This window comes from Oreochromis aureus, linkage group 20 (assembly GCF_013358895.1).
Source record: "Oreochromis aureus strain Israel breed Guangdong linkage group 20, ZZ_aureus, whole genome shotgun sequence".
In the NCBI taxonomy this organism is placed as follows: Eukaryota; Metazoa; Chordata; class Actinopteri; order Cichliformes; family Cichlidae; genus Oreochromis; species Oreochromis aureus.
This window is the reverse complement of record NC_052961.1, coordinates 25,000,581-25,026,519: the sequence shown is the minus strand read 5'-3', so window position 1 is coordinate 25,026,519 and position 25,939 is coordinate 25,000,581. Positions and strand designations below refer to the sequence as shown.

Genomic DNA, 25,939 nt, shown 5'->3' with positions numbered 1-25,939 from the left:
CAATAATTAATTCCTCCAAACCATCAACGTGTCTTTTAGACCCCATTCCTACAAAACTGCTCAAAGAAGTCCTGCCATTAATTAATTCTTCGATCTTAAATATGATCAACCTCTCTCTAATAATCGGCTATGTACCACAGGCCTTCAAGCTGGCTGTAGTTAAACCTTTACTTAAAAAGCCATCTCTAGACCCAGCTGTCTTAGCTAATTATAGGCCAATCTCCAACCTTCCTTTCATATCAAAAATCCTTGAAAGAGTAGTTGTCAAACAGCTAACAGATCATCTGCAGAGGAATGGCTTATTTGAAGAGTTTCAGTCAGGTTTCAGAGCTCATCACAGCACAGAAACAGCTTTAGTGAAGGTTACAAATGATCTTCTTATGGCCTCTGACAGTGGACTCACCTCTGTGCTTGTCCTGCTAGACCTCAGTGCTGCGTTTGATACTGTTGACCATAATATCCTATTAGAGCGATTAGAACATGCTGTAGGTATTACAGGTACTGCACTGCAGTGGTTTGTATCATATCTATCTAATAGACTCCAGTTTGTACATGTAAATGGAGAGTCCTCTTCAGACACTAAGGTCAATTATGGTGTTCCACAGGGTTCAGTGCTAGGACCAATTCTATTTACATTATACATGCTTCCCTAGGCAACATCATTAGAAGACATAGCATAAATTTTCACTGCTATGCAGATGACACACAGCTCTATCTATCCATGAAGCCAGGTAACACACACCAATTAGTTAAACTGCAGGAATGTCTTAAAGACATAAAGACCTGGATGGCCGCTAACTTTCTGCTTCTTAATTCAGATAAAACTGAGGTTATTGTACTCGGCCCTGAAAATCTTAGAAATATGGTATCTAAGCAGATTCTTACTCTGGATGGCATTACCTTGGCCTCCAGTAACACTGTGAGAAACCTTGAGTCATTTTTGACCAGGACATGTCCTTCAATGCACATATTAAACAAATATGTAAGACTGCTTTCTTCCATTTGCGCAACATCTCTAAAATTAGAAATATCCTGTCTCAGAGTGATGCTGAAAAACTAGTTCATGCATTTATTACTTCCAGGCTGGACTACTGTAATTCACTATTATCAGGAAGTCCTAAAACTCGCTGAGAAGCCTTCAGCTAATCCAAAATGCTGCAGCAAGAGTACTGACAGGGACTAGAAAGAGAGAGCATATTTCTCCTGTTTTGGCTTCCTTCATTGGCTTCCTGTTAAATCCAGAATTGATTTCAAAATCCTGCTCCTCACATACAAGGTCTTAAATAATCAGGCCCCATCTTATCTTAATGACCTTGTAGTACCATATGTATCACCCTATTAGAGCACTTCGCTCTTGCACTGCAGGCCTACTTGTTGTTCCTAGAGTATTTAAAAGTAGAATGGGAGGCAGAGCCTTCAGTTTTCAGGCCCCTCTTCTGTGGAACCAACTTCCAGTTTGGATTCAGGAGACAGACACTATCTCTACTTTCAAGATTAGGCTTAAAACTTTCCTTTTGCTAAAGCATATAGTTAGGGCTGGACCAGGTGACCCTGAATCCTCCCTTAGTTATGCTGCAATAGACGTAGGCTGCCGGGGATTCCCATGATGCATTGAGTTTTTCCCTTCCAGTCACCTTTCTCACTCACTATGTGCTAATAGACCTCTCTGCATCGAATCATATCTGTTATTAATCTCTGTCTCTCTTCCACAGCATGTCTTTCATCCTGTTTTCCTTCTTTCACCCCAACCGGTCGCAGCAGATGGCCGCCTTTCCTGAGCCTGGTTCTGCCGGAGGTTTCTTCCTGTTAAAGGGAGTTTTCCTTCCCACTGTCGCCAAAGTGCTTGCTCATAGGGGTCATATGATTGTTGGGTTTTCTCTGTATTTATTATTGTGCTATCTACTGTACAATATAAAGCGCCTTGAGGCGACTTTTGTTGTGATTTGGCGCTATATAAATAAAATTGAATTGAATTGAATTGAAAGTGTTAGTTTCCCACGATTCAGTTCCCTTAAACTGCAAGTAGGTGTTGTCAGCAAGGGTTTCTTTTTTTTTCTTCAGTGTCTAAACTGTGTGTTATATATATTTGTGTGTGTGTGTATATACTGTACATGTATTGTTCAGTATGTGTAAAACAAGTCATTTTACCTGGAGAGTCACTGGAAGGATACAACTCTTTGTTTTCCTCTTGCAACCCCTCCAGCGGCACCTTCAGCGTTCAGGTTTAAGAGAAATTTTAATAAAATCAGTGCTGCCATTTAACATATGAATGTCTGCAGTTTGATAATACAATGTAAATCTCTGAATTTTTACCTTGGTCTCGCCATCTTTGCTTTCTGCTATGTCACATCTCTTCTTATCAGCGCTTGCATCCCTGTTGGGCACAGATGAAACAAGGTCTGATTTACAACGCTTTTTTTTAAAGTGACTGTGACAAAAGATTTTAAACATAAAATCAACACTAGACCTTCAAACATAAAATATTAAACAGCTTCACCTGGCACTATTCTTCCTCTTCTTTGCCTCTTCCTCCTCTTTCTGCGCTGTGTTGAGGCTCTCTGCATCTGCCAGGTTGTCAACGGCGATGGCCAAGAAAACGTTTAGCAGGATGTCTGATCATTTGAGTTAAAGAGAAAACACTAAACACTACAACTTTTTCACACACATCCACACTCATGAGTGGTAACTGTGTGCACATTTTGCAGGCAGTAGGATACAGTTTCCACAAATGAAGAGGATGATGAAGTAAATGCAGACGACCATTCCAGAGGAGGCAGGACCACCGTATGCCATGATGCCATCATACATTACTGTGTTCCAGTCTTCTCCTGTCAAGATCTGGTGAACACAATATAGAGCAGAGGACACCAAAATGATAGTCTGTTATTATTTAAACTGTATTTATTGTCTTACTGCAGACACTTAGATTGGATGTTGTGATTCCTACAAATCGCATCTCAACAAACAGACGCTTTGACAGATTAGCATTGAATTAGCTCACAGCGAGCTTTAATTTTCACTGAAACAATGAAACCAAACAGATACCTGGAAAACAGTGAGAAGGGCCTGGGGGAAGTTATCGAAAGTGCTTCTTTTAGTCACAGTTTCATCGAAGTTGAACTTTCCCCCAAAAAGCTGCATGCCAAGCAGGGAAAAGATAATGATGAAGAGGAAAAGCAGCAGCAACAGGGATGCGATGGACTTCATGGAGTTGAGGAGAGAGGCCACCAGGTTACTGAGAGACGCCCAGTGACTGAGAAAGAAACAAACAATAAGGCATTATGTCTTGTCGATACGCTCAACTTAGCCACCTGGTATCAGACATGCTGTAGTCAGTTAATATGCTCACTGATGCCTGAATCTCTCGGTTTGTTTGAAATAAGTGTCGTAAGCCATCATGTGGAAGATTTACAGCGAGCTCTTTCACGTCCTCATGTAACAGATCACATTTGGCAATAGTCGGGGAGAAGGTACAAATAACCACCTCCTTATTTTCTGAGCTTCATACAAGTGATACATTTTACATATAAAATAAAAGGCTTGTTTTCTGTCAGTGAGAGATTAAATGTCACTTACGTTAGTTGCAATCTAAGCTCACGTGTATAAGTCTGAAAACTGAATTTAAAAAAACTACAAATGAAAAACTATATAAACAAATTTTAAAACCCCAGATTTCAATCAAAAGACGGGGTTTTAAACATCTTACATCCGGAGATCACATGACTTTCTGTTTTTTAAAAGATTTAATTTTGCTTTGCTCTGTGCTAAATAGAAACTTTAGACATTCCCATTGATGGATTACTGGTCATGTCTGTAACAGGCTGTGCCAGTGGGGCTGATCGTCCCTGTCACAGCCCCTGATGTGTAGATGTGCAGCTTTAACTGAGGCTCGCTGGTCTGACGTCTGTATTAAATATATTATTATTCATCCATCTATCCATTTTCTTCTGCGTATATTTTTCAGGGGCGCTGGAACCTATATATGATTATCTTATAATATATTTAAATGTTTTGTTGTTGTTTTTAAATGTAATTAGGGGATATTTCATAGACCTCATGCACTTTTGAATTCTTATCTTTTGTGTGACTTAATTTATGCTTTTTTTTAAAAAATGTGACTTTTATTTATTTTTATTTTTTTTCTTTGACTTATGTTCAGTTCAGCAAAAACTAACCTTGTTAATAAAGGTGCTATATAAACATTAGTATTATTAATATTATTGTGATAGTCAGTAGTAGTATTAGTGCGGGAATTGCTCACCGTGTGACTTTGAAGATTCTAAGGAGGCGTACGCAGCGCAATACAGAGATGCCCAAAGGAGACATGATCGCTAACTCCACCAGGATGGTCTCTACGATGCCGCCACACACCACGAAACAGTCAAAGCGGTTAAACAGGGATACAAAGTAGGCCTGCAACCCCAGGCTGTACATTTTCACCAGCATCTCCAAGGTGAACAAGGCCAGAAGAACTTTGTTGGCAACATCTGGAGAAAAAAGCGGGACAAAAACAATGCTAAGTCTAGATGCACGTTTTAGGATAGCGTGGAACAAACAGAGCAAAGCACATACCCTGTACTTCAGTCAGCCAGTCCGGCTGGTTGTAGTGCTCAGAGGAGATGGTAAGAGTGTTGAGGAACACCAAGATGATGACGAGCCAATAAAAGGTCACCGATTTCACAGCTGCACGACACTTCCTGCGGCAGAAACGGTTCCATCGACGCCACTGACGGCTGAAGGCAATCAGTTTCACATGTTTAGGTTTTTGGTTTTTGTATTGCTATTTATTGGATTATTTGATTGGTGAAATACAATAAAAGCAACTTCATTATGATTCCAATGGAACAAACGTTGATTAGGAGGAAAAGACGGTAGGTTTCAGGTGCATAAACACAATGATGACATTTAGGGGAAAAAACACAGATGAAAGCATCAGGGGTCTGAACAATTAAAACATGATGCCATAATCAACCATGCAAGATGAGACAAGTCCAGTAAATGATGAACAAAGCTACCATGCTGCACCACAACGGGGTACCAACCTGCACTTTGATTTAGTAATTTTTTGACTGGGGAGAATAAAAAGAAGCAACTTTTAATTAAATGTAACAGCATGTGCAAATGTGCACTCTGCAATCCAATCAAATGTCTGAGTTTTAATATTACTGACTGTCAAGTACCAGACAGCCTAAGCGGTCAATAAAATTTTAGAGTGAAACGTGTAATATAACATATACAGCACTCACCACAGCGGACCACAGCATGGTGATTTGTCTTCCTCTCCGTTGTGATTGTCTGTGGTCACTGATTCTGTCTCACTTGTGGGTATGCTCGCTGTCATGTCGCACACACACATACAAACACACACACGTAAAGACACGTTAATGGAAAAAGTTTATCAGACAGGCTTTCTGTTATGTTATGTTATGTTATGTTATGACTGATTATCTTATTGATATCCATGCATTTTTGATTTGGCTTGGTTTTTGAGTGATAAAATATCCTTAAAAATAAATGTGATTTTATTTTTAAATCTGACAAACAAAGCCCAAATAAACACTCTAATCAGTGGTTACAGTAAAACAATACAATATAATGTTGAGTTCAGATTTCAGCTTGTGATTATTTAACTCCATTGATCTCTTTTTTTGTAATTTGGAAGGCCAAGCCAAACCACCAGAAAAAAAAATGAAACAGCAAAATCTGCAGGTGTCAGATAAAAATGCTGGAGTGACTGCCTGACAAAGTTTGACCCCTGGATGTCGAAGTTTCACAGTATGAAACCAGCTGTAATGCTTGTGAGCACTGCAAAAAGATGAAGCTCGAGGTTTTTGCACAGATCTAGTAACAGTGAATACATGTTGCCAGTCCAGAGTCAAACTAAATTTGATAGATTATTCTTTATTATTATTCATTTAAACATTTATCAACTGGAAATCCATTTTCCATGGTGAGGATTGAAATACTGACTGCAGTGTTCAGATGAAATATTTGTTGTATGATTCAAAATGCATCAATTATCTTGTCCAGGTCTGTCATGGGTAAACACATTAGAATTCACATTTACTGTACATGCACAAAATATTGTTGCAATGGAAAATATGACTCAAAATGATGATGATGAAGATGATGAAGATGCCATTATTAATGATAATGATGATGAGAAAACCATGTGGCAGTTCTAGATAAAATTTTATGTTTCCCCTCAGCCATCATTAAAAAATGGTAAGTTATTGTTTATTAACAGATTAAATTATAATTCATAATGTACACTAATGTGCTAATAACTGGTTTCTACAGTTGTGTATGATAATTATCTGGGTTGTTAGATAACTGTTATATCTTAATGGTTATTGGAAACTTTAAACTAATGTCTATTCTTTGTAAATAAATCAAAGTAATAATTAGATTCTCTTATCACCTATTATAACATGAGCAATGTATTACAATAAAGCCATTTTGTAGAAAGATACACTTAAATCTATTAAAATAAACATAACTTTTAACAATAATAATGAGTAATAACTAATTTATTACTCATTATTATATACAAGTAATTTTTTTAGTAGTTTTACTTTCATGGTAAACATTAAAATAACTTATAACAAAACTTCAATTTACAATTTATTTTACAACATATAGTGATGGTAATTAGTGTAAATTTTAATAATTTTGTAGCTAAGGTCTTTTTATTTCTGACCCAAAATACTGAAAATCTAGTTATAGGATTAACTAAAAACATTAATATTAGATAAATATACCCTATACTTACATGGCAATACAATAAATATGAGCTATATGACATTTAACACTCACATATTATACATGCGAGTACATTTTTGGGCACCAAAATGCCAACATTTACATTTTAAGTACTTTAAGGGAGCTCGTTTTCAGTTATGTTTATATTTTAAAGTTAAGGCTTGTTGTAGCATATACTGATAACATTATTTATTTTCAATGCCATATATTTTTAGAGTTTCACAGGATATTTATCATTTTAAGTGAGGCTTATTGTTGTTATCTTGATGGTTTTATACTTACTAAAGTATGCATTGTGAATTAGGCTTACATTCACATGCGCCCACACTCATATGTATGTAAAACAATGTTCAATGTGGTGTGTGGGTGGTATTAGGAATATCAGTGTTACTAATTCTTCAGTTAAATAAAAATATATAATTTTTCTCTAAACTGCTCTAAACGGGTCACACTCCTTCATTTTCTTTTTCCTTTCCTTTCATGTGCTGTAAAATTCAAAATCTTTAAAGAATTTCACTGGAAGTTGGACTGTCTTTCCTGTTATGCCAGTGCAATAATAGAATAACATGTATGTGGTGAAGATGGTAAGGATCAGAAACTGACTAATGAAGGAAAGGTTGTTTAAGTACAAGAGCACACACAAAGCATAAGCAAAGCACATGCAGGTGATGAACCGTCCCGGTGAAGATGTGCGGGGAATTTCAGACACTCGCGCGCACACACATTTACCCTGTGTCTCTGTGGACTGAGTGAACCAGCCAAACTTTCCTTTCTTCTTCTCAGTAAGGTCAGCCAGCGTGACCCCTTGGTGTTATCAACATGCAGATCATACAGCCAGACAGCAGAGGAAGCAGTGAGTCAGTACACAGCACAACAAGAGAGAGAGGAACGTACAGCAAGAGACAGCTGCAATACAAGCTACTGGCACAGCTACCGTGTCCAGAAAAGTATACAGGACATTCGTGAATTATATCTAGTGGATTAACTACTACTAATAATACACTAACTACATTTATTTATGCATGAATTGTGTGTGGAAAAATTAATTCATCATATTTGCTCCTAGGGCAAAAGTGACTGGCAGTAAGGAGTAAAAAGACCAAATAAGGAAGAATTCACAGTAATTTGTAGATTTGAAGCCAGCAGATCATTTAGAGAGAGGACATGATGAACATAAGGGCCTCTAAAAGAAGTAATTAAAGTCATTGTTATGATATATATCAGCTTATAAATTATATACTTGTATTAGTATTAACATCAGCAAATAAATAAGACAGTCATGAATGAATATGATGGACATTCGTTTTTTAAATGTGTCATCATAAGATTGTCCACGACTATAAAGTGTCCCGCTGAGTACATGAAGCAAAATCAAATTAAACAAAGCAATAAAAATCCATTATCTGTTAGACTGCATGCTGTAACATTAGCTCTGTGAATTCTGGACAGAGTAACTATATAATACACTGTAACAGTGGAAACGATCAACATTAAACACGACTTGGGAAAGGAAATAGAAGAAAGCAGAGAAGAGAACAACTGTGGGTAAAGAGAGAAAACGATGTAAAGAAACGAAGGGAAGTTCTACAGACAGTTTTTAGGAGGCGCACACACACTGCAAGGAAGTAAAGTTAGTGCGTCGTCATCTATAACATCGACAGCAGTGCTAAAAGCAAGGCAACTACTGCCGAACATAAAAACTGACAGGTACATACGCACTGACTGCTCTGTGAATGGTTACGAGGCGCTCTAGCTATAATTCGGGTCAGATGTATTTTCATGTCAGTTACGCCCACATTTCTTTCCCTGCACATCCAGATGGATTATAGTATAATTACTAATGACACAAGCTTCAGTCCCAACATTTGTTGCAAAAAACAAAAGAAAAAGCCTGAATTCAACAGATAATTTTAAATGGCCTTCCTACTGTCATCATTAAGCCGTTGCGCCATCCAATTTTCATACCAGACATCAGAAATACTATGATTAAATAAACACACAAAAGAGTCAATGTTTAAGGTAGAGAAAACAACTAAGGAAATTCATCTCTCTCTGAGGGCAAGATGCTATGTCATATGCAAAAAAAAACCCACAAATCTCTCCTGTTCATCAACTTTGGACTGTTAGATTATTTAATGGCTCATTCTACTTATTCCATATACAGCAAATGTCAGAAACCAGAACTAACTGTTCAAGTTGTTCATACTGGCTTCTCCACCAGTCACAGTACCTAAATACACACGAATACAAATGTCAATCTGCAAATCAAGTTTGCCTGTTTTTTGTTTGCCTTCTTTATTAAAATCTAAGAATTACGCTGATACTACTGCTTTTTCTGAATCTGAAAAACTTCCAAGTTGTTATGTTTTATCTACATATTAACATTTCTGCAGAATTACAATACTTCTGCTATGTTGTACTATTTCTGCCTAGTTATTATGTTTCTTCTAAGTTATTGCATTTCTGCTAACTTGTTACATTTTTGCTAAGTCGTTATGCTTCTGAAAAATTATTAAAAGTTCAACTTCTTTTCAAATACTGACTTCAGCTTCTTCAGCTATTTTCAGCAGTTTTCAGCAGAGCTTCAGCTTTACAGCATCCACACAGCATTTTCGCAGGAAATGCAAATAATTTTTCTAGTTAGAATCTAAGAATTACGCTGATACTAAGGCTTTTTCTGAATCTGAAAAACTTACAGCTAAATATTTTTCCAGGGCGTGCCTGTAACGAAAAATATATATTTGTTACTACTTGTCAGTATTTTCTGTGTAATTGCTACTGCATCCAAGTAACATTGTCTGCAAATGTAACCAAATCTAACCAGCAACGTTAAAATCGTGTTTATTGTGGCACTCTTATTAAACATGGAGCTGAATTACGTTATGGTTGCAGTCCATCCACAATATGTTGCATTACATCACATTAGCTGAAATAGTTACGTTTTTGGGATCCAGATAAAAGTAAAATACAGTATTTATATGAATTTTTATTTACAACCCATATAAACATTGAAATAAAGGATAGAAAAACACACTGCTTTTGCCACGGCACTGAACGTGCTGCGCTGTTCACGTGGTTGAATCTTGATTTAATCTTCTGGATTAAAGCAACCAGTCACTGAAGACACATCAAAGAAAATTCTAGAGATTTAATTTCACGACACGCGAGTGTGAAAGTGTAGTGCAACACACAAACTGCACTGCTGCAGTGGTTATGATTTCAAAGATAAAATCCTCCAGCATGTCAAAGATGGGTGTTTGTACCACCAGTTGTATATAAATGTGAGGATTAAGTGAACGCTAATATAAGCATTACGTCCATGTAATAATGATTCCATTACATTTGTTATGGATTAGACTAACGCTGGTGTTTACTCTGACCGGCTGGAGAGACCCATGAATGGTCAAAACTGTTATAAGTGAACGTATCTGAAAAAGTAGGTGGTAATTCAGAGGCTGTGATTCACTGCTATAGTGATTTAACACTAATTATGTGGAAGATAATATTAAGCGGTTATAAGGCACATAATATGTCTGACTGAGATATTCGTACTGTATACACAAAGGCAAAAATGTAGGCATTTAACTGTGTCAGAGGTGGAGGTGGATGTTAAGAAGCGTATTGTTGCAGAACATATTTATATTTGAAAGCAATGTTTTTTATTATAATTTTGTTGAATGAATTATGAGGCTGTCATAGCTTAATCATTCTCTGCTGTGCCATGAATGAGTGAGAGCAGCTGAAAACACTGATCTTCCCACATTTCTCTCAATAAATAAATGACCGCATATAATATTTTCATGCCATTTGTTACACTAGGCTTTCTTGTCATGATCATGTTCTAAGTCAGCCATCCCCAAAGTTAGGACTGCTGCAGCCCACTTAAAAACCAGAAAATCCCAACGGGCCCATCCATCTTAAATATAATCAAAACACAAGAGAAAGTGATATATTTCCTTTAAATTTGTGTTCACAAAAAATAAACAACCTTATAAAGATCGATTCATTTGTGTCAGAACAATGAGTAATATCACAAACTAGCCATCTCTTATTACCAAATTAAATTCACTTTTTATATAAATAAATACATGTCTATAAAAATGTAACTGTACAAATCTGTGAGTAATCAAACTAATGAATTTCTGTTATTACTGAGGCCTACTTGCAGTACCTTTCTGGCCCACCAGGGGCTTCAGGAGTCATTGTTGTAGGTCATACAGTATGTTTGCAGAAATGTAGGAACTCACAAAAGATTTACATTCATGTATTAGATTGCATTCGGTGCATTTTCATGCAATTTTTAGTGACATCTTAGATGCTTCAAGTGATCCCTGCCTGAGCTTCCTTATTCTAATTCAGTCCTTGTGCTCCTTGTCAACACAAATAAACAGATGCAGTCACCCCTCACTTACTATACTAATCAAATGCCAAGTCAGAAATTATTGCAAGGAAACAGCTGTCTCAAAACAACATCATGTTCCCACAATGAGCCGCATTCAAGTCAAAGTAAGCAAAGGATCATGAGAACTGCCAGTTAGATGCATAACAGATCGACCATCTTTCCTTCCTCTTGTAACAGTTTTAGTGGCAAAGAAATGTGCAGCATTATCTCAGGACAGAAGAGGTTAAGGCTTTGTAAGTCGAAGTTCTGTTTGCATTCTTTGTTGGCCTGCTTTGGACAAGAGTAGGAAAAAAAAAAACCCATTAAATCCAGGTAACTCACGGTTACGCTTGCCCTCCTCATCTCCCTCCTCCTCGTTCTCAGGGTCGATGTCCTCTGCCTGGGTGATCCAGTCCAGGTAGCCCTTCAGGTCTTCTTCTAACTGCTGCTTCTCACGCAGCTTCTGGAAATCACCTCGAGCCTTAGCCTTTTCGCGCTCTTTGGAGAACTCTCTAGAGAGGGGAAAGCATAATGTCAAACGTGGGTCACCGTAACAGAATGGCAACACTCTGCAGTCTTAACAATAAGGCTGCACTAAAACTGATAACTTAATAACCTCATCAAACAATTTCTTATCATTTGTTAAAATGTGCAGGGTTAAAGTTATTTGTGGAATTCACACGCAGCATCACATTTTTAATTTATTACCAAAATGAGCAAAATACCCCATCTATGAATATGTTTTATAGATATATTACACACATTCTGTAAATTGCATGTTTCTTTCAAGTAGAGTCTCAGTCTCATTTTATTAAAACAACAATTCAAAACAGAAACATGAAACATACCCACTCAGCACACCCAAAACCAAGTTAAGAACAAAGAAGGATCCAAAGATGACGAGGCTGACAAAGTAGACCCACGGCAGCTCAAAGCCCATTGCATCATTCATCTACACAGGAAGAGATAATAGGAACATTTAACTGAATTAACTCTAAATGCAGACATGGCAATGTTATTCTTACAGCTTACATAGAATAAATTATTCAAAATAAAAACTGAATTCTAATTAAAAAAATTCATTAACTCATGGAGGTGCAAAGCCCACAGTATCCCTTGAGCATGAAAGACGATTGTCACTCAACTACAGCTAAAACTGCAGCAGGAAGGGTGACCACTAGAGGGAACCACGTGAGAGACAACTGGGTCAGTTATGAATGACAGTGAGTACTTGTATTAGTGTTAGTAATGAGGCTGTGCCAAATGACTGCACTAAATCCAACGTGCCTCTTAGCTGAGCTGCTGGCAACACCAGGACCTAAAAGTTTGCCCTTTTTTCATAATCACATTTCACACAGCTCTCATCACAGTAGGCGCTTTTATTTGCTCAGTGTAAATGTTTACAGTTTACGCTTCTATTTTGATACTCATTTTCCCGTTAAAGAAAAAAATCCCACTAATGTGCCTGCCTCCAGCTGCAGAACCGCCCACCCCGAAGAAACATTTAGACTTAGCTTATATATCAGTACGAAAGGCTAAAGGTCAGTTTTAATTTATACATCTGCGTATCTATCCTGCCATGATCTCTCTTTCCATCTTTTAGGTTTGCTGAATCTCCTTCCTTCCACCACTTTAACAGCAGTATTAGCATGGGATTGCCATGGTAACACATACATGCATGAAAGTGTGTGTGGGACACAGAGAGAGAGTCTGAGAAGACGAATGAGAAGGAGGTGAAGAGGTTCATTATTTCATAGATGAGGGTCTCCATCAATAAAAGGGCGTGGGTGTATTGTGATGAAAACTCATCATCAGTGCTGAGTATTTTGGCTAATTAAAAGCTGTTGGTGATTTGTGTTAATATGAAGCCGGGGGGGGGGTTCAGGTTAGCCTTTAAAAATGGGTTACACACTCTAGCTGTCAATGAAAACTTTTTTAGAAAATAACAACAACAACAACAAAATCACATAAAGCATGAATTTGTAAAACAGAGAGAAAAAAACTGAAAGGCTTAAATGAAAAAGTGTTGTTGCGGTCAAACCTGCATGAAAAATCATGGTTCTGAATGGTGTCTTACTATTTTTGTCACATTTGTAACTAATGTTCCATTGTTAAGCAATAGCTCCATTGTCTACATAACAATGGAGCTATATAATGATAGTTTGTCATGTGAATCCCTTTTTTTTGTTAGAAGGAGCTATAAAGAACAACTTCCTTTTTTTATAGAATTTAAATGACATTAACTTTGTTTAAAAAAAAACATGCATAATCCTATTACACTTATTATTACTTTAATATTATACATACAGTGCTGTGCAAATCTCCTGAGCATTTTCTTCAAACATGTGCAAACTTTGAGAAATGCAGGATATAAGGCACAAATAAAGTTTGTGGAATTCTAAAAAAGTTGGAAATCAGTATTTGGTACCTTTATTCTTCAACGCAGCCTGACCTGTCTTAGGCAGCTTCCTTGTAATATATTTCACTAGTCTGCAGGAATAGTTCTCCAGGCTCCTTGAATGACATTCAGAGCTCTTTGTTGGATGTTGCCTGCCGTTTTTTCTGTTCTCTGTCAAGATGATCCAACACTGTTTCAGTAATGTTGAGGTTTGGGCTCTGGGGAGGCCAATCCATGACTGAAAAGTATTTTCCTATCCAGATATGCTTGTACTGAATTTGCAGTGTGTTTGGGATCACTATCATGCTAAAAAAATAAATTAAAGAAAATCCAGTTCCAGTTCCAGTCGCACGCTTTCCAGATGCAATTGCATCCTGCATAAAACTCTGATGGTACTTTTCTGTCTTGAAAATTCCATCAATTTCGACAAAATCCCCAAACCATAACAGAGCCTCCACCGTGTTTTACAAATGGCTGTAGACACCCTTTCCTGACCTCCTCGGTGCATAGTGATGATTATTTGCACTTCATAAGACTTGTTACTGATTTTCAGTCTTGTGTAACTTGGGTTACCTCAGCCTTTTCTATAAGTTTCCCATTCTTAAGAAAGGGAACAGTAGATGGATCAAGTGAAGGGCCAGATGCATCTCTCAGGTCCTGTGACAGGACTGTTTCCTGTTCTTAAAAACATGACTTTCAGATACTGCTGATCGGTTCAGTTTCACCAAGACCCACCATGCCAACACATGCCAAGGTTTTCAGCCAATAGCACTTTGGGAATCATTTTGTTGTTTTCCAGATACTATGCCTGTCAAACTGTGCAATGTTTGGTATTTTTGTATATTAATCTAAAGAAAAGGGAGCAAAACATTTTTCCCAACAGGCTGCTAGTAACAAAGTGCCTAAAGATTTAAAATTGGCTCTTAGTTGTCTTTATATGTAAACACAACTCTGGTCCTTCCAGGAAGCTACATGTCTTTATTTATGTCTGAATGATTCATGGGTCAGCATTAAGTAGCTTAAAAAACACAAATAACATTCTACTGAAAATAGCCAGGTACAAAGAGTGGACTGAATAATGACTGGAAAAGCAGCCAATATCCAAAGTCAACATCCTACACCATGAGAAATCCTGGAGAACTATTGCTCAAGACCACTTTAAAAAATTGCAAGAAAGTCTGGCTCCTTGGAAACAACATATAAATAAATGCAGGGTGGCTCAAGACTTTTGCACAGCACTATATTTTCAAGTAGCATTGTATATTTGGGTTTACCCAGTAGAGAACGTCAGTCCAGCCTTCCATGGTGATGCACTGGAACACAGTGAGCATGGCAAACAAAAAGTTGTCAAAGTTGGTGATGCCATTGTTGGGGCCTTGCCAGCCCTCCCGGCAAACTGTACCATTGAGAAGGCAATGACGCCCATGCCCTGATATTGCACATGGCGCCGGCTCTTCCTCTGCGAGGGCACCTGGAGATAAAAAAACAAACAGGTAAATCAACATGGAAACAACATGAAAGCGACTTCATATCATCCTGGCAAAAGTTATTCAATTTTTTGTCACATCATTTCACGTATGTTCTTTGTCCACTTTTAAATCTCGTGTTGCATCTTCATTCTTAGTGTCTAATCTTTCTTTTTCCAGAATGTGGATTTCTTTTCCTCCAGCATTATTTTTATGAGTTCCCCATCACTGTATTTTTCTATGATTCTGACATTATGATTGCATTATTACTTCATGCAAAGATAATAATAAAGTTAAGTTTAAGCTATATCCATGAGAAAATGGGTATCAGAAATCCATAGAGGCATTCATGCCGTCCTCTGTGTCACACTTTAAAATTGCACTGTTCAGTATTCTGACATTATTCCATCATCATAGGAGCAATGCAGAAAATTATGCTATACACTGACATTAACTACAGTTTGCCCCAACACCCAACGCTTACAGTGCACTCATTGTAGATTAGCCCACATGTTAATCTTTCCACCTTCTTAATAAAATAACGACAGTGCTTCTACACACACAAATCCAAACATGTGGCCTCTTCCTTTTTCGGATGCATGTCCCTCTGACCTATCCCCCCAAAAAAACACAAGCTAAATGCTATTTTTCAGGGCTGGTGAACACACGGTGGCTTTGATTAAAGCGAGATTCAATCCTGCTCTGTCGTGACCTCTCGACTTTAGCCTACCGTGCTTCTCCTGACGTCACCAGGCAAACAGAACAGATGAAAGCAAGAAAGGGAGAGATTACGTTAAAGGTGTACGAGAGGGAGAGTGACACTCCACGATAACAGCTGTCGTAATGCAGCAAATCCCTGTGATTTAAGCTGCTTCAATCCCGTCAGTCAGCCATTTTTGACTATAACTGTGGTTTTATGTATGTGTCTTTGTGTACATATGTGCTAGTGTCTCTGTCAGTGCGCCCCAGGGTGGCTGTGGCTACTATGTAGCTTGCCATCACCAGTGTGTGAATGTGTGTGTGAATGGGTGGATGTCTGGATATGTAAAGCGCTTTGGGGTCCTTAGGGACTAGTAAAGCGCTATATAAATACAGGCCATTTACCATTTACCATAGTGTCCATCAACATGTCCCTTTTTTTCTGGTACACTGACATCAAAGAGTAATGGTAAAGTAAAGGTCAAGCATGTTTACATAATAGCTAGATATTAGTCATTTAATCACTGGATTTAATCCACCATCTGCTGTTCTGCCCTGTTTTCAGTGGCTTGTCACCATTCACAAAGGTACATGTGTCCATTCATTCTCAGGGTCAGGGATTGAATCCTGAGTCTCTTCTAAGGTGACATGTATGCCTGTTTACTTTATGGAGTAAAAATCCCTCTTTTAACAGGTGTCTGTAGGAAGTAAAGCAGACGTGTAGTAGCAGACAAGACAGGAAGAAATCTTACCTGTTTCTGTCACGTAACAGGTGGCATGCATTTTGCCAATAAAAAGCTCCAGGCCGATGATGGCATAGATAATAATGACAAAGAGGACCAGCAGAGCGATGTGAAGCAAGGGAACCATGGCTTTAATAATGGAATTTAAAACCACCTGTAAACCTGCAAAAATAAACAGAAGCTAAAGTCAGTCAGACAAAGCATCAGTTTTACTCTGTGGGAATTGGGACAGATGCAAAAAGACAAAAACACAAATTATTTACCCAATCATTTAGCCAAGTCGTGATATGATTATCAATCTAAAAGCCCATGATAACAATGATTATGCAAGAAAGCAAACAAAGGGCCAAAATATTACAGCCTAATTAGACTGTAAATAATGAATACGACTCCAACAAACACTAATGGTAACCCTTTACATGGTAAATCATGGCATTTGATGTTGAAAGGTACTGTAAAAAGTAATAAGCTGAAAACCCTACTGATACCACAACATTGCATCTAAATGAACACAGAGTTTCTTATTATTATTCACTAAACATCCTTAAAAGAATCCTGGAAATATAAACTAAACAGACATAAATGTGAGAGCTGCAAATAACTTTTATTTTCATTATCAATTTGTCTTACAGTATTTTCTCAGTATTAAGTCAAATTCAATAAATAAAATACAAGAAGCGGTGAAAAATGAATTTCCTAATGTGGGGTTAGTGATCGTTTTGTCTGACAAACAGTCCAAAGAGATATAAAGCCTGCAAATTCATTAAAAAGGTGGAACTGTAACCATCAAGACTTTATTGGATTAATAAAAAGTTTACATTTATTTATTTTTAATAACCAGCTACAGAACAAAATCTCTAAACTCTAAAAAAACTATTCCACTTTTCCAGTCAAAGTTTGTTTAGCTAGCACCTGGCACATGGGCAATCTACTGTGTGTATTGGTATACAATACATAGGTATGCAGAAACTCACACACAAACACGGTATTCACAGTAGTACAAACGTACACATTTGTAAGAATGCACTATTTTTACAAAAGTCTAATTATATCAGTGGATAGGAATGGAAGCTAGCAAACTATCCTCTGTTTTACTGGCTAACGGGTTGAAACATCCCAGCTAAATTACACCGCAAAGACAAGACAAATGTTAAACTTGTATAGAACTGAAAATGTCGTTTAAACTCAATGCATCTTCATCTGTCCCAGAGGTACTTTTTTTCCTCAGACCTAGCAAATGCTACGTTGCTATGGCAACTCAAAGAATGTAGACACATTAGGGCATGTGTTGATTTAAGGTCAAATGTGTGCTGAAAACAGAAACACTGAAGGAAAACAGTATATAATGAATGATAAAGAAACTGGGTAATATGATAGGACCTACACAAACTTCTAAGAGCTAATGTTTAACCGACCACCTTATTTTTATTTTGGTAAACTACCTTTAAACTGCTAACAGTCAAGTGGATACAACTGTCTTTGGGGGGCAGTGGCAGAAATACAATACTGGAATAACCCAAAAGCACAAGCTAAAAAAAACCTCACTAAATAGTTAGTGATAATAGTAATGACTACAGAAATGTTCCAGTAGGTCCAGCTTGGACTCCAATGAAAGGCTGAAGTGGGTATAGCAGACAGTAAAGTTAGCAAGTCAAAGAACAGGTCATGCTGCTTTACTGTTGCTAGCGCCGCGATTTAATTTTAAAGTGTTTAATACAACACAGTGAATATTTCACTTAGCGAGACCTTCAGAATTATGGCAAATAGTTAGCTGTTGCTACTCGTTCAGTGGTGAGAACCTGGAGAGACACTGATGTCAGGTTAGTGTTATAGTGCTTTATAAAAATTTATACACTTGCTACTTTGTAATAGTCCATCATTCTTTTACCCACATCCTACCTTGGCCACTAAAAGAAGTTTTGAGCTGTTTCAGAAACAGGTGGGATATTGAGATCAATAAGCCAAATAAAGACTAAACAATTTATTATTTAAGGTCTTTTTAATTTCAGTTTAAATCATTTTTATTTTATATAGAGCCAAATCACAACAACAGTCATCTTAATATCACCTTTATATTGTAAGATAAAAACGTTATAATAATTCAGAGAAAAGCTCAACAATCAGACGATCTCCTATGAGCAAGCACTTGGTGACAGTGGGAAGGAAAAACTCCCATTTAACAGGAAGAAAACCTCCAACAGAACCAGTCTCAGGAAGGGCCGGCTTTCTGCTGCCATTAGTTGGGCGTGAGGGGAGGGAGACAGGACAAAAGACACGTGTATTATTTAAGTGTGTGATATTACAAAGTACTATGTAGTACCTATGGTAGGGTAACTGACTTTGTGATTGCAGCTCATCTTCATAATTTTTTTTTTTTGGCTAGACTTGTGCTTTTCAAAGATTCATTTTTATGGCTCTTTTTTCCTTGTTAACAATACTATCAAGATTATAACATCTCAGTGCATAATCATACACTTTCGGGTAGCTTGTTTGCTTACATAAAAACTTTAATAAGCATCCAGTGAAAATTCTTAGGGATGTTTTATTTATTCCTGCATAATTCCTGCCATCCTGAATGAATAAAAACATATAATTCAATATCAAAATCATCCATTTAAATAGTACTGAATGAATTTTAAATAATTATCTGACAGCACTGCAGTTCTAACGGCTTGTTATTACAAATGTTGATACGATAACGACACCAGAAACAACAGACTCGGTCAGGGTCACCATGTCCTACTTCCCAACTGCATCCTGCCCCATGTTTACCTGTCACCTTTGTTTGCAGTGAAAAATATAGAGTAGTTGATATTTGGCCATGCTGACTAATAAAAGCCAGTTAATTACTTTCAAATGCATTTAAAACATATGAGAACTGCTGTTTTGCCTCAAGGGCAAATGACCAGAAACACTCCAGCTGCTTGAAATACCCTTTACTTGGGTGTTTTAAGGTTGCCATAGTGACTGTCTTTGCAGAGACAATTCAGCTGAGCTGGAATAGAAATCTAATAACATAACAGAGAGAACCTGGGGACAGCAAAGAAGTGTTTTTCACACAAAACACCGGGTTGAATAAAACATAACAGGCTGAAAATATCAACACAATGTTAATGTGAAATACACGGTCCCCTAATTCAATAAGTTCCATAATGTAATAAAACACTACTTTGAAATCACTAAAAAACTGGACTACTCATAAGACTGAATGACAAAGCTAGGTGAGCACAAAGAAGAGCGTCCAATTTATTAAACCAGTCTTTTACAATGCTTTGCCATCTCTGTTCAAATTACATTTTAATGTGACTGATTTAACTGTTTTTTCAGTAAGGAAGCCTTTCGTTAAATAGATGTAGTGAACTTTACATCTACAGCATACATGATCGCCTCTTTTTTTTAAATCTGTGATAAAAAGTATTCCTGGCTGGTGAAGAGACTACATGCCGTCACCTTTAAGGTGTTAGATGTGTCTTATAATAAGAAATAAGAAAATAGTGCAAACTCTAACTTATGCTAACAGCACATAAAAGGCTCTGAGGCTCTGTCAGCGGTGTACCCCACCTCTTGCCCTGTAACAGCTGGAATAGGCTCCAGCCCAACTGTGAATAGTTGGAGCAGGTGGAACCATGCTAACGCAGAACAGATCAATTTCACCAAACAGACCTAATGATAATTTAGACTAATAACAGGCCATAGTCATGTATTTAGGAGAAAATTGTTCAAACAAATCTACTGTTTTTTGAATTTTTCCCTGAATTTGATGCCAGTAGGAAGTTGGGACGGGGCCATGTTTACCTCAGCATCCTATTCTGTAGATTCTGTTGATTACTATGATGCCATAGTCTTCACATCCCATATGTGCACAGTGTGGTTTGTCTGTATACCATACTTTGCTCCAAAACCGGTAAGCATTAATGTGTGTATCACAAAAGTGTCCCGTGCACTTTGTATTAATACACCCTCATACCATCACAGATGCTGGCTTTTGAAATGTGCATCAATAACAAGCCACATGTTCTCATCCTTCCTTACTCAGAGTCCATGACTCATGTCAACATGTGATCTGTTGTGGCTTTACTGTTTTAATTATGTGCAAGTGACACCAATCCAGCTTTTGAGGATACAGTATGTTATGTTTGCTGGGTACACCCATTTCTCAAGACTATGTGGGTGTGAACATCTGGTTCCAATATCAAACAGGTATCTATCTGTCCCTCACTACACCGATGAATCCTCCACTTCTTTTTAATGTGTCTCAGAGCAATCCTTCATGTTTTGATTTCTGTAATTTCAGCAGCTGTTTAGTCCCAGTATTGTCTCCCCAAATACATTTCCATTGTGTTTTGTGAGATTTTGTTTTTTTTTCTACTTCCATTGTGTGTTTCAGTGCCATCGCAGCGTCACGTGCATCCAAGCGTACATTATCTACACTCATCTCAACCCAGTCAATGTGAAATTAGCTGAGAACTCCTGTGTGAGTTCATAGGGCGCTTAAATAAAGAGAAGATTAATTGGTTTGGACTTAAGGGCGTAAAACATGTACATTTATTACACATTTTTGTGTTTACTCACTGGGAACTCCAGAGACAAGGCGAAGGGGTCGTAGCACGCGAAAGGCTCGAAGGGCCTTGACGTCAAACCCTCCAGGTTTGCCTCCAGACTGACCACCAGAATCTGCATCTTTGGTTATCATCTCCAGAACCACACTGAACAACCTGGAGATGAGAGAGGGAGATAAAATATAGAGAAAGTGAGGCAGAGGCATGTAAGAGAAGAAGCAGTAATGGCAATGTGATGAAAACAGAGCAGAAAAAGATAAACGCAAAAGAGTCAGAAAGCAATGAACAAAGCCGCGAGTCCTCTTTGTTCTTGTCTCTCTGTTCACGCACCTGCCTGTGCAAGTGTGTATGGTTTATGTGTGTGCTCTTTACATATGTCTATGCATATTTACCTTTAGTTTTTCACACCTCATCACAGTTTACATTGAAGTCCCACAGGAGCCAGGTGGTCTACTGATAAACCGTCACTCTATACAAAGCCATGTGTTCGTGTCTTTGTGTGTGTGTGTGTGTGTGTGTGCACTTTGGTGCATGTGCTCAAAACATCACTATTGTATTGATACAGGACAGAATTTATAAGCTCATGATTCATTTTCGATTGAGAGAGCGGATGGACAGATGTTGGGCTACGTTGCGCAAATGCTTAAATTTGTGTTATAACATATTTCTTCAAGTACATGAAAGAGAGCGTAGAAGGTGTGTGCATGATTGGTTTCTTATGTAAGAAGAATTGTGTGCATGTGGGAGTGCGTGTGCAAATGTGTATTTGTACGTATATCCTGCATTACGTGCTACCTGTAAACTCACCCCACAATGACGATGACAAAGTCCAGCATGTTCCAGCCGTTTCTGACGTAGGAGTTTTGGTGCATCACCAGACCGTAGGCAATAATCTTCAGAAATGTCTCTATTGTGAAAATGATGAGGAAGGCATATTCTACTGTCTCCTGCATGGAGGGAACGGAAACAAGGAAGAAAACAGGTGTAAAGGGGAGAGGGGTGGAAAACAATGGAAGATGTTTATTTAAACTTTGCGACCATGTTGGTCAGTGGTGTGTGCAACGACTTGCAGCCATAACAGGTATTATCAATAAAAGGCAAACGGTCAATGACAAATTTCAACTTAAGCTTCCCCATATTTTCAGTCCTACCCCCCGTCCTATCACAGAAATAATTTGAACATAAAAGCACTTTCAACAAACGTAGCCTGTAGCATGTGCTGAGCTAGAGGACATGCTGACTAAAAAGAAAAAAACCCTGAAAAAGTACTTTAAAAATTAATCCTAAATCTATTCAGCCTGATGAAATCAAGATTTAAAAAGGTAATATTTCATCCATGGACATAAAGCACGTCATCAAACAGAAATCTCTCTAATAATCCGCTGATCAATTATCAGTTGAGTTACTATAATAAGGTTGTAATATTGACGTGAAAACACAGCTTTAAAATACATGAATTTTCACTGATACAAACTTGGTGAACTCTGTGGTATTTATGGTGTGTATCTGCTTGTGAGCCAAGACAGCCTCGCCAGTTTTGTTTGTATCTATATCTATACACATGTAACACATGTCTTCTTCTTTTTCTTTTTCTTCAGGCTGCCACAGGGGTCACCACTGCACATCATCTGCTTCCATCTCAGGCTAACCCTAGCATCCTCTTCTGGCACACCAACCCTCTGCATGTCCTCCTTCACTACATCCACAAATCTGTGATCTTTCTCTTTTCCTCCTGCCTGGCAGCTCCATCTTCAACATCCTTTTCCCATTACACATGCACTCTTCCTCTCATGTTTACATGTTTGTGGGGTGTGACAATTTAAATCTAGATCTTAAGGAACCTTATCATTACTTAAAATAAAAGTTTGCTAAAGACTCTACATATAAGGCTTAAAATAGTGCGCTGTGTTCATTCTGATGATTTATTTGTATTTTCATGATTCGGACTTCAAGTGTGTCCATATAAAATAAAACTGAAACAGCATTTCTCTTAGAGCCGTAGTGTCACATGTAACACAATAGTGCTGAAGTGCAGGAGCAGACATCATGATGCATTGAGAATAGACATAACACAACAAGCAGAAACAAACTTTCCAATAGTTATGTTTTAAGTTAAATGTGGCTCAGTCCTGAAATGTTCAGGTACCCATAAAGCAGATCGCACAAGTGTTCTAGTTCAAGGATGGACTGTGAGTCTGGTTCTGAAAGGAAAGAAAATTGTGAGTTTTTAATGAGCACATGATGTTTGCACCAAAAGAAAAAAGGAAAAAAACAGAAGAGACAATCATAAGATGTCTTTTGAGAGCTCAAGGTTTTATACAGCGGCAGCATTGTGAAATATGATGTAACACCGGCTTTATATGGAAGGATGTGACTGTGGGTGGAAATGACCCCCTTTCATTCATTTGCATTCAGGTGAACCTCATAAACACAGCTCAGGGAGAGACGTACTGAAAGCCAACAACACAAAATCCAAAAGAGGACGTCGCAAAATTAATAGCGCTGTGTGACTGACACATCATCTCGGGCAAAAGCGGTGCAGAAAAACCGAAGCGGTGACCGCTAAGCAGCAGACATGCTGCCAGTGCGTATATTTCGAGGCCAAAAAACAGAAAAGATGAAAAGTCTTCAAGTCATACTGTATGTCCTGGTGCATCATCAGCATGTTTCCATGGTAACTACGTGCCCGGTAATGGAAATATGTCCCAGAATTTGGATATTTCCACATACACACACACACACATCTATTTATTGTGCTTACACATTATTTCACTTTCTCACCTCCACTTTCTTTTTCTCTCACACAGAAACACATTTCTCTCTCCTACGTATCTCACTTCTCTCTCCCTCTCTCTCTCTCTCTTTCTGTCTCTCCCACACACAACTTTCTCTCGCTCTCTCGCTTTCTCTCCGCTTGTCATCCTCTCTCTGCCTCTAATTTACGAACCAAAAGGTTAGTGAGTCGGCAGGGTTTAAGGCCCATTAAGTTAAGCACTCCTGTTGTTGATTTAAAGGACGCAGACACGCAGAGCGCACTCGGACAGCGTGCGCAAAGATACGTGGTTACTGAAAGAGACTGACGACATCAGCAGCACGCACACTCAGACTTCACACCCACACAAGCGGGCAGAGAGACCTGCAATGATACACAAACTCAAACCATGCTTCTGAAAAGCAGCAAGTCAACCAGACCAACACTTTCACTGAAAAATTTTAAATGCCGCTGGCAATGTGGTGGCTTAAAGAAGAACAGTTAATCAGCAGCCACTGTAGGCTACTATAGTGCTATCATCAGTATTTTTTTTAAGTTTTAGCTCTAAGTGCATTGACTCTTTAGATTAACTGTGAGGATGCAATTTATCCATGCAGTCTACTTAAGATTACAGACGTATTTTCTTTTCAGGCAGCCACTGGAGCTCTGAGCATCACTGTGCAGAAAGATGTACAGTAAGACTACAAATAACAGGCACAAACAACAAAACATAGCAAGCTGTCGAGCGGCCACGTCACACCAGCGTCAGTGCACCCAGACATTGATTCTAAAGTCTCTGTAACAACAGCAGGAAGGATGGATGCTTCATTCTTCCAAAAGACATCCTGGATTTGATGTTTTAATGATGGTGGTGGAGAGATCTCCCACAGGTGACCCCACTGGGGGTCACAGCTGGTGATTGCTGATATACCATATGATGGTCATCCTTATCAAAAGCACACCCCTCATGTGTGATGAAGGGAGGCATTGTCAACATGGAACGAGGATAACAGCGGTCGCTCAGACCTGTTTACCCGCTGTCGTTCAGTGTGATCTGGAAAGTTTTAAATCTCTAGTGCAGGAAACGTGTTTTTTTCCAGTTATGAAACTTTTAAATTAAAATATTTGTCTTTCACGACTTCAGGTTTTTTTTTTTACTGAGTAGGCAGAATGTGACAATAGATGTAAAGGAATTGTCAGCATGAACTTCTAGTGAGATTTAACTATACCTTTATTAGCAAAATTGAAATAAATAAGAAAAGTGTTGGTGAGATCACGTCATTATGCAAACTTTATTACTTTTAGGGGAATTTAGTGGGCGGAGCAACTCACAAAAATGTCAAAGACAGGCATTGTGTTTTGAGTACCTGTCTGCTCATAGTTCAGTCTTGTGCAACATAAAACTGATATGTAAATGTTTCTGGGTCAAACCTAGAACTCATGGGGCTTTTGCAACTTGTAACAGAAAGCTGAACAGGTGGCTCAGTCAAACTCGAATACAGCCTATTCAGATGCTGTCAGATTAATGGAAAGGAGCACATGTCTCAAAGAAGCTTAAGTTTAAAAAAACATTTTTACATTGGTTTGGCAAAGCTGTTTAAAACTGCATTTTCTACTGTACATCAAACAAATATGAGTTTGACAGTTGTGTATCAAAATCTTTTGATTTAGATGCAATACAGAAAAACATAAACTGAGATATTTCTACAAGGTCTGCAAACTCTTCACCAGAAATGGAAATATCCTTTATGCAAGTTTAAAACAAATAAATAAATCAAAAACATGCAAATTCACTGCTTTGGACTTTTCATATTGCAGAACTATCCAGATGCTCTGGATGAGTAACTCAGCTGCTGTGTAAATATTGGTATTTCAACAATGGCCATGTCTTTGTCTGTGTCTTAATTGTTAACGGTGTAAACTGAGAGTGGTGTCTCAACAGTAGCTGGGGGGTGACCAGTTAACGTCAACAAGCCCCACAATTCAGAGCTGTTTCTCAGTGATAAGAGCCTTCAAAGCACACATGAACACACACCTGCCTACGTCCAATTTAGCATTCTTGCCTCTTGCCTCTTGTCCTCTTGTTGTTTACACAGGAATGAAATGTTCGTTTTTCTGTTTAGTGAACAGCTGACAAATTATGTGTGTGTGTGTGTGTGTGTGTGTGTGTGTGTGTGTG

The 25,939-nt window shown here is 38.1% G+C and overlaps 1 protein-coding gene across 1 annotated transcript in view; it reads right to left on the bottom strand.

The window, feature by feature from the left end:
- The window catches only part of cacna1db (calcium channel, voltage-dependent, L type, alpha 1D subunit, b), a 90,824-nt gene that overhangs the window by 35,688 nt on the left and 29,197 nt on the right, over nucleotides 1–25,939 (bottom strand). The window contains exons 4-18 of the mRNA XM_039605022.1: nucleotides 21,816–21,955; nucleotides 21,022–21,164; nucleotides 16,459–16,611; nucleotides 14,816–15,012; nucleotides 11,992–12,095; nucleotides 11,486–11,655; nucleotides 5,247–5,334; nucleotides 5,043–5,069; nucleotides 4,573–4,733; nucleotides 4,262–4,487; nucleotides 3,046–3,253; nucleotides 2,718–2,838; nucleotides 2,498–2,612; nucleotides 2,314–2,374; nucleotides 2,149–2,209 (exon numbers count right to left, since the gene is read on the bottom strand). Coding sequence (XP_039460956.1) covers nucleotides 2,149–2,209; nucleotides 2,314–2,374; nucleotides 2,498–2,612; nucleotides 2,718–2,838; nucleotides 3,046–3,253; nucleotides 4,262–4,487; nucleotides 4,573–4,733; nucleotides 5,043–5,069; nucleotides 5,247–5,334; nucleotides 11,486–11,655; nucleotides 11,992–12,095; nucleotides 14,816–15,012; nucleotides 16,459–16,611; nucleotides 21,022–21,164; nucleotides 21,816–21,955 — 1,975 coding nt within the window. The remainder of the gene's footprint in view (nucleotides 1–2,148; nucleotides 2,210–2,313; nucleotides 2,375–2,497; nucleotides 2,613–2,717; nucleotides 2,839–3,045; nucleotides 3,254–4,261; nucleotides 4,488–4,572; nucleotides 4,734–5,042; nucleotides 5,070–5,246; nucleotides 5,335–11,485; nucleotides 11,656–11,991; nucleotides 12,096–14,815; nucleotides 15,013–16,458; nucleotides 16,612–21,021; nucleotides 21,165–21,815; nucleotides 21,956–25,939) is intronic.